The sequence below is a fragment of the Daucus carota genome, chromosome 6 (assembly GCF_001625215.2).
Source record: "Daucus carota subsp. sativus chromosome 6, DH1 v3.0, whole genome shotgun sequence".
In the NCBI taxonomy this organism is placed as follows: Eukaryota; Viridiplantae; Streptophyta; class Magnoliopsida; order Apiales; family Apiaceae; genus Daucus; species Daucus carota.
In genome coordinates this window covers 15,567,450-15,577,109 of record NC_030386.2, presented here as the reverse complement: position 1 = coordinate 15,577,109, position 9,660 = coordinate 15,567,450, and the positions used below count along the sequence as shown (strand labels likewise).

The window sequence follows — 9,660 nt, the reverse complement described above, 5'->3', positions numbered from 1 at the left end:
TCACGTTTAAATTTGAATTGAATGATGAACGTTTGGATGATATATGTTTACTGAGTAAAAGATAAAATCCATTTGAAATCATCTCAGTAAGACATTTAAACTAAAACCCGTTTGAAACAAAGTAGGAGTTTGTTAAAGATAAAATCGATTTGAAAAAATCTCCTATTTGTTAGGAAAACGTTTTTGAATGAAACTCTTTATAAAACTGAGCTCTAATATTTATATCAGATATATATAAATATTAGAATCCTTACAAAGTCGTTTCCTATTAATTCTCCTTGAAAATAGACTTTGATCTTTATCCGATTGTTTCTTTGTTCACGCTGTAAGCCTGCTGATAGCTTGTAAATATCCCTGTAAGCTTGCTGACAGCTATAATCATGCTAACATCCTGAAATACTGTTAGTCCGCATAAACAACCTTTGATAGCATGCTTACACATATCAGTTTCATGTTATTAGCTTGCTGTTAGTGTCATCATCAAAACCTTGAGAGTATCAAATTCTTATCGAACTCTTTCCATTCTTCTCCATCTGCAGGATGAGTGAGAATCCCTTCAGTCACAATTCTGTTCTTGTGATACTTCATATGTGCAGCCGTGCGGGTAGACATGTACAAACGCTGCAAACGGTCAGTGATTTTGAAATGTCTCAAAACCTTTCTTGGAACAGTATTATTCCCAGCATTTGTTGTAGCTTTATATCGACTCAATTTACAATACTTGCAATTTCTTAGATCTTTATCACCGCCATAGAACAACATACAATCATTCTCGCATGCATGTATTTTTTCATATCCCAAACTCAACCGTTTAACCATCTTCTTAACAGCATAATAGTTGAGAGGAAGCTTATGTTTATCCGGGAACACATCTCCAAGCAAAAGGAGCAACTCATCAAAAGCTTTATCACTACATTTGTTGCGATTCCAATGGAGTAATTTCGTAACAAACTTCAATTGAGAATATTTGAGATTGCCCGGGTATATTGGCTCACCAACTTTATTCACGTTATCTAAGAAGGTTGATGCTTGCTCATTCGGGTCCTCGTGGCTACTATTTTCCGCTCCAAATGCACCCCCACCAATAGCATCCATAAACATTTCATACTCGTCAAACACATCTTCCCGATCATCCATTTGTTCATTTCTTGATGCACTAGCTTCACCGTGAAAGCTCCATATAGTATAACTCTCAAGAAAACCGGTTGCAAATAAATGGAACTCGACATCGGGAATGAGTTGGTATAATGCATTCCGACATGTATTGCAAGGACAATTAATCAAAAGATTCGGATCATTCGGCTTACTAGAATTACTTCGCGCAAATGCCAAAAAATATTTAACCCCCTCATTATATTCATCCGTAAAACCATATCCACCGGGTTTTATTCGCTTAGTGATCCAACTACGATCCGGAGACATCTATGAATAATAAATAACAAAATTTCAATTATAAATATGCACACAAGCCCACATACAAATATTGAAAAATTATATTAATCTAAATAAAATATGGAAGATCAAAATTTCTACAATTTAATTGGAAAGATAGAAAATAAATACTTACAAGAACGATTGATGCAAGTGTTGAGTGTAATTTGCTATATCACATGTATTCGATCAGGAGCATATTTTTTGGTTTTGGTTAGGAGCATATAGAAATGATGTTGGGGAGAAAGAGGCAGTAGCTTCTGAGGGATATATGGTAACTTACGACGGAATTATCGTATCCGTCGTAAGTTCTGTTTAAAAATGAATATCCTGCCGTTTGATTTTAATGTGGGAAGGTGGGAGTTAATGCGTTAGGTAAACTTACGACGGTTATATTACGACGGAAACAAAATTCATTTTATTTTCATTTATTTTTTGTCTTTAATTAGGTAGATATGTTAACTTACGACGGTGTATTTACGACGGAAAAGAAAATACTTTATTTTCATTTATTTTTTGTCTTTATTTAGGTAGATATGTTAACTTACGACGGTTAAATTACGACGAAAAATTAAAATTTATAATTCTCATTTATTTTTCTTTTTTAAAACAGATTTACTTATATAATTATATGAACTTACGACGGCTTATTTACGACGGAAGAGAAAATCAATTTATTTTCATTTATTTTTTTCCTTTAATTAGGTAGATATGTTAACTTACGACGACATATTTACGACGAAAAAGAAAATACTTTATTTTCATTTATTTTTTGTCGTTATTTAGGTAGATATGTTAACTTACGACGGTTAAATTACGACGAAAAATTAAAATTTATAATTCTTATTTATTTTCCTTTTTTAAAACAGATTTAATTATATAATTATATGAACGTACGACGGTTTATTTACGACGGAAACAAAATTCATTTTATTTTCATTTATTTTTTGTCTTTAATTAGGTAGATATGTTAACTTACGACGGCGTATTTACGACGGAAAATAAAATACTTTATTTTCATTTTTTTTTGTCTTTATTTAGGTAGATATGTTAACTTACGACGGTTAAATTACGACGAAAAATTAAAATTTATAATTCTCATTTATTTTCCTTTTTTAAAACAGATTTACTTATATAATTATATGAACTTACGACGGCTTATTTACGATGGAAGAGAAAATCAATTTATTTTCATTTATTTTTTTCCTTTAATTAGGTATATATGTTAACTTACAACGGCATATTTACGACGAAAAAGAAAATACTTTATTGTCATTTATTTTTTGTCTTTATTTAGGTAGATATGTTAACTTACGACGGTTAAATTACGACGAAAAATTAAAATTTATAATTCTTATTTATTTTCCTTTTTTAAAACAGATTTACTTATATAAGTATATGAACTTACGACGGCTTATTTACGACGGAAGAGAAAATCAATTTATTTTCATTTATTTTTTGCCTTTAATTGGGTAGATATATTAACTTACGACGGTTAAATTACGACGGTTTTTTCGCGGGAAAAATATTTATTATTTTTTATTAGAGCGCGCCTGAATTCTAGCAAAACATACGACGGAAGGTTGTTACGTTGTAAGTATTGACGAGAAAATACGACGAATGTTTGTGTTCCGTCGTAAGTATTGCGCTCCGCTTATTCCGTCGTAAGATATCCGTCGTAAATGGCCAGAATTGGTGTAGTGGTATATTAACGACTCTGGCCAGGTAGCTAAAACAGAGTATAGACAAACTTGATCTCGTGAGGCATGCCAATATCTTTAATATTCATTTTGCACGTAAATCACCTCCTGACTTTGTAATATAATTTGTAAATACAACTCAGCTTATTTACCCATGTTGTTCAACCAGAATTATAATAACAAAACGATATTAAATCAATCTTCTATGTTATGCTAAACAAAAATATAAAATATAAAATTACTGACACATACTTTCATATTAACATATAAAAATGGTTGCTCAATTATATAAAATCAATTAACGAGTACACACACACACATATATATATAGGAATAGGATCAAATAAAAACTTTTTTAAGTTACAAACTTACAAACTTTTTTTTATTCTCCCATTGTGTTAATCCTTAGTTATATAAAGTATCCATGTTGAAAATTTTTCAAAAAACATCACAGTTTTTAAAAATAACGCATAAATAAATCGCGTTTTCAACACATTTATAACTGGGGTTCAACATCGGGTGTTGAACACTAATTATCATTGTGTTGAATATACCAAAAAAAATGTTTAAACTATACCTCTAGGGTTTGGGTAGGGTCTAGAAACATAAATATTAGTTATATAACATGTTTACCTTAGTTCTTACATTTAAAAATTGGTTTATGTACTTCTCCACCACTATTTTAATCGATGTTCAACAAAATATGTTAAAAAAATGTTGAACTCAAGTTATATATGTGTTTAACAAAAAAAGTTTGTAAGTTTGTAAGTTTGTACCAGAACTCTCCCCTATATATATATATATATATATATCTAAATCTAGATTTTAAATATATAAATTAATTAGTATAATCTAAATAAAAGAAAGTATATTTACATTTATATTACGACATGTACAACAAATAAGTCTGGTAATATACAAGCACATATATAAAATAATATGAAGCAATAATAATGATAGAAAAATAACCAAGTCCTTTACACATAAATTTTGAAATTCTAAATTCCAATAAAATTAGTAGATCAAATATCAGTTTACAATAAATGCCACAAAATTACTAATACATATATATATATATATATATATATATATATATATATATATATATAATAAAATCATCTAATTGACACTAATAAAATGTGGTCAGATATTTTAAATTAATATATATCTAAAATAAAACTTGCTTACCCAAGTTTAAATTTCGAAAGCCGGTAAAAAGTGTACAGTCACCTATAAACTTGAGATAAAAAAAAAAAATCACAATCAACATAAAAATAAGATATAAACAAAGCTTGTAAATACAAGATAAAATTCAACGTCCTTGTGATGTATAAACTCTGATACACGAGGTTTAACCGTGTGCTCGCTAGCCTCCCAAGTGTCCTGTGCTACTCCAATATTGGCTCTTAGCCTCTTACCCTTCTTTTACTAAATATATATTAGTTCTATGCTGTACCACGCGACTTCACGCTAGAATCCCAGACTATCACTCAGAGAAACCCATGTTGTTAACCAAGCTCACCTCTAACTTAATTTTGTGATTTACGCTAAACGGTGTATCTAGACAATATTTATAATATAATACATGTTGATAAGTATTATAGATTTAGATAACAAAATTTGAATCAATCACCTTATGACAATAATTCAGGATTTTGATCACACCCCTAACCAACTTACTGATACGCATAATTATCTACAACAACAATAAGTGTTTTTAAAATGAAAGATCATAATTTAATTAAATACTGATATTTTTTTTTTATATAAAAGATATGATTTGAAATAACTATAAACCCAGTAAATAGAATTAATAATTACTATATTATTATAAATTATAAATTGCACAAACAATGATTATGCTAAAATATTTATTATTATAGAATTACAATTTCTATTATTTAATAGCTATACTAAATTATTGGGATATTATATTCTTCCCCCGTTAAAATAATTTCGTCCTCGAAATTAAAGTTACATACCTGATGAGTTAGCAGCATCATTTGCGGTGAGAGAAAACACACGTCCCGAACTCTTCTGCTCATCCTTCCCACTAGTATTGTTCTGATCTCCAGATTTCTTCAGCGGTGCCTTGCAGTCTCGAATAGTATGACCTTGATGACCACAATTAAAGCATGCTCTTGAAATCCAGTGACAAACACCACTGTGCATTTTCCCACAGTGTGCACAAGCAGACAGCTTCCTCCATTCTGACTCTCGGTTTGACCGCCTGACCTATTTTGCTGATTCCCTTGATTCCCATTTTTCTGCTGAAAACTGCGGGTGTTGTACCTCTGATAGTTTTGTTTAAATCCTCTAGAAGATTCTCCGTTATTCTGGAATCTGGGAGGATCATCATCCCTCTTTCTCTTCTGCTCCTGAACCTCAAGACGTTTGGCACAGTCCACCTGATGGAGCTCCTGATCTCTAGCACTGTCCACCAAACTATCCATAGTAGCGTAGTGATTAGAGATGATATGGTTGCGCACGGAATCCTTCAAAGCCCATTTAAACTTCATAATTTTATCTTGCTCATTCCCAGCAATAGATCGAGCATAACCAACCAACCTCTGAAATCGAACCTGAAAATCCGCCATAGACTCATCATCCCTTTGAGCGATACTCTGATATTCTCGAGCATATTCTTCACGAACACTAGTAGGAAAGTATCTTTGATCGAATTGCGCCTTAAACACATACCAGGTGAGAGTGTCCATATATCCAGCCGGATGGGAAGCCACCACTGATTTCCACCAAGTACCAGCATCCCCTTCAAGACGATAAACACCAAAGCGAGCTTTTTCCTCCTCAGAGCAATTTAGTACACGAAATATCTTCTCCATGTGATCGATCCAAGCCTCAGCATCCATAGGGTGTTTGGCTTCTCTTTGAAACAGTTAGGCCTTTGCTTCATAAAACGGTCGAACATAGTTTGACCTTCTTGATTTGACACATTATTAGCGCCTGGATTCTGTCTTTGTTGATTTGCAACTTCCCTAACCATGTCCAAGAAAGTCTCCCTGTCCATCACTATTTGTTGTCTCGTGGTATCTCTTCTAGGCGGCATCTTGCAACATTTACTATGAGAACACATATAGAGTGAATATCGAGTAAATATCGCAGAGTTATATCAAAAATCTTACTTCTACCCATACGAAGTAAACCCAAACTCACAGGTCAAATGCCCTAAGGCTAGTCTACAGAATCATAACCTGAGCTCTGATGCCAAAATATAACACCCCACTTTTACAATAGGGCTGAACAATTAAACGATTCTAAATTCATTCGAAAATAATAATAATTTAACAAATCAAAAATCATAATGGATAATAAAGTCTGAAACTCCATAATGATAAATCCAACAAAGTCTTAAATCAACATGAATATAAGTAGGCATGTACAACATACTTTCATATTAACACATAAAAATGGTTGCTCAATAATATAAAATCAATTAACGAGTACATATATATATATATATATATATATATATATATATATCTAAATCTAGATTTTAAATATATAAATTAATTAGTATAATCTAAATAAAAGAAAGGATATTTACATTTATATTACGACATGTACAACAAATAAGTCTGGTAATATACAAGCACATATGTAAAATAATATGAAGCAATAATAATGATAGAAAAATAACCAAGTCCTTTACACATAAATTTTGAAATTCTAAATTCCAATAAAATTAGTAGATCAAATATCAGTTTACAATAAATGCCACAAAATTACTAATACATATATATATATATATATATATATATATATATATATATATATATAATAAAATCATCTAATTGACACTAATAAAATGTGGTCAGATATTTTAAATTAATATATATCTAAAATAAAACTTGCTTACCCAAGTTTAAATTTCGAAAGCCTGTAAAAAATGTACAGTCACCTATAAACTTGAGATAAAAAAAATAATCACAATCATCATAAAAATAAGATATAAACAAAGCTTGTAAATACAAGATAAAATTAAACCTCCTTGTGATGTATAAACTCTGATACACGAGGTTTAACAGTGTGCTCGCTAGCCTCCCAAGTGTCATGTGCTACTCCAATATTGGCTCTTAGCCTCTTACCCTTCTTTTACTAAATATATATTAGTTCTATGCATGTACCACGACTTCACGCTAGAATCCCAGACTATCACTCAGAGAAGCCCATGTTGTTAACCAAGCTCACCTCTAACTTAATTTTGTGATGTACGCTAAACGGTGCATCTAGACAATATTTATAATATAATACATGTTGATAAGTATTATAGATTTAGATAACAAAATTTGAATCAATCACCTTATTACAATTATTCAGGATTTTGATCACACCCCTAACCAACTTCCTGATCACGCATAATTATCTACAACAACAATAAGTGTTTTTAAAATGAAAGATCATAATTTAATTAAATACTGATTTTTTTATATAAAAGATATGATTTGAAATAACTATAAACCCAGTAAACATAATTAATAATTACTATATTATTATAAATTATAAATTGCACAAACAATGATTATACTAAAATATTTATTATTATAGAATTACAATTTCTATTATTTAATAGCTATACTAAATTATTGGGATATTATAGTTCAACTACCCCTTTACATGGGGAACTGGAACTCAATTGCCTGCCAGTGACAACTCTCCTAGAGTAATAGAGCTGTAACGGTTGGTTGCTACAAGGCCTATCTCCTAGAGTAGTAGACTTTGGACGGGTTTCACAAATGACAAAACCTTAGTTGAGTTACCGTTTAATTATAATATACAAGGGTATACAAACCTCTCTTCAGGCAAAGACAAGAAGGCAACCAAAATATTTCTATGTTAAATTTAATTCAAAAAATCAAATTGAATTTATTTTTTCCAGATAGATTAGTTTTAGATATAGAGTATAGACAATTCTGATTTTTTTGGTTCGATTACTAAAAATCAAATACTAGACTAAAATGTTGGGAGAATATTAAAAAGACATATTATATAAGTCTTCATATGTGTGTTTGAATGAGTCTCTCAAGTATAATTATGATTTATTTTTTATTATATGAGTTTCCTGATTTATTTTATTTTATGACCTAAAAAAAAATTCAATGTTTAGAATGAGTCCCCTAATTTTAATGATTATGATGACAATTTGATATAAACCTTATTTTATTGTTACATACATAAATTTGGAGAAAAATATTACAAAATTCTTCGAATGAATTATAACATGGATTTTTATAGATAATGTATTGATTGATTTATCAACTCAAAAGATTAGTCACCCAAAATTTTACCATATATGCATCATTATTACATATGAGATAATTAATACATATTGATTGTATATTATATGTGAAAATGGTCAAAATCTCATTGATATTATTGTATAGAATTGGGTGGATATTATGCAATTATTGTAGGAAAGATTTTCACAATCTTAATATTATTAGAGAGTTAAGTTCTATGGAGTACAAAAAAAATTGGAGTATTGGAGTACAAAGTTTGATAAAATGTAATCTAGTCATCTAAATTTCAATTTTTTTGTCCAATAATATTTGTAAATATTTAACAACCTACATATTATGTTCTGCAACATAAACATCGTGATCAAATGGTAGAATAATTACTTTTATAAATCATAGGACTCTATGTTCTGCAATATAACTAATAAGCAGAACAATAATCTTAATACTTGTTAAAGTTGAAAGATATTAATGATTAATTGACAATTATGTGCAAGACAACTTATAAATGATAGATTATATCAAAATTTGGATAATCAAAGATATTACATAGGATCAAACTAAAAATTTTTGATTTGTACTCCAATACTCCAATGTTTTTATGTACTCCATAGAACTTAACTCTATTATTAGATATTGATAATCTTAATACTTATTCATTCAGTTATCCATATTATATATATACATAGGGTCGCACTCAAACCATTACAACAATCATGGCCAACACCACCATATCACCACCACCACCATCTAGAGACCAACCACCATCTACAAATGTGTGGCTTCTCCTTCTCCGCCAAACGCTGACTTACAGAATAGTTCGGCGTCATTCGCCTTGGGCGCCTTGATGAACGGCTTCCGCTCTATTGCTGTGAAGGCCACCGCCTGAGCGTTTCCTTTGGTAGCGTCCCCGTCGGTGAAGAACGGTGACGCTACCAAAGAAAACGCTCAGGTGGCATTCACGGCGATGAAGCTGATGCTGTTCATCGAGGCGCTCAATGGTGGTAACTGAAAATGGAGTTCAGTGGTGGTTGAAGGTGGCAACTGTTAGATGGTTATAAAATATTAAAAATATTAAAAAATTAATATGTGGTGAAAGATTGATATAAGGTATAAAATGAGTTGTATAATTGGATCCAATATCTCACCATAACAGTGGTTCAAGCAGAGCCCTATATATATATATTGTTTTTTGTGGAATGTATTAAAATTATGTTAAAGATACATTGATGCTTAATTCAATTTACATCAAATGTTTCTAATATGAAAATACT

General features: G+C 30.4%; 1 protein-coding gene across 1 annotated transcript; it reads right to left on the bottom strand.

The window, feature by feature from the left end:
* Positions 1 to 480: 480 nt before the first annotated feature.
* On the bottom strand, positions 481 to 1,422 carry LOC135147216 (uncharacterized). Its single transcript, XM_064080085.1, has one exon. It carries the CDS (start codon positions 1,420 to 1,422, stop codon positions 481 to 483), a length of 942 nt encoding a protein of 313 aa, XP_063936155.1.
* Between the last annotated feature and the right edge of the window lie 8,238 nt (positions 1,423 to 9,660).

Bases quoted from the DNA above. Each gene is read 5' to 3' on its own strand.
- LOC135147216 (XM_064080085.1), bottom strand. From the start codon at position 1,422: ATGTCTCCGGATCGTAGTTGGATCACTAAGCGAATAAAACCCGGTGGA.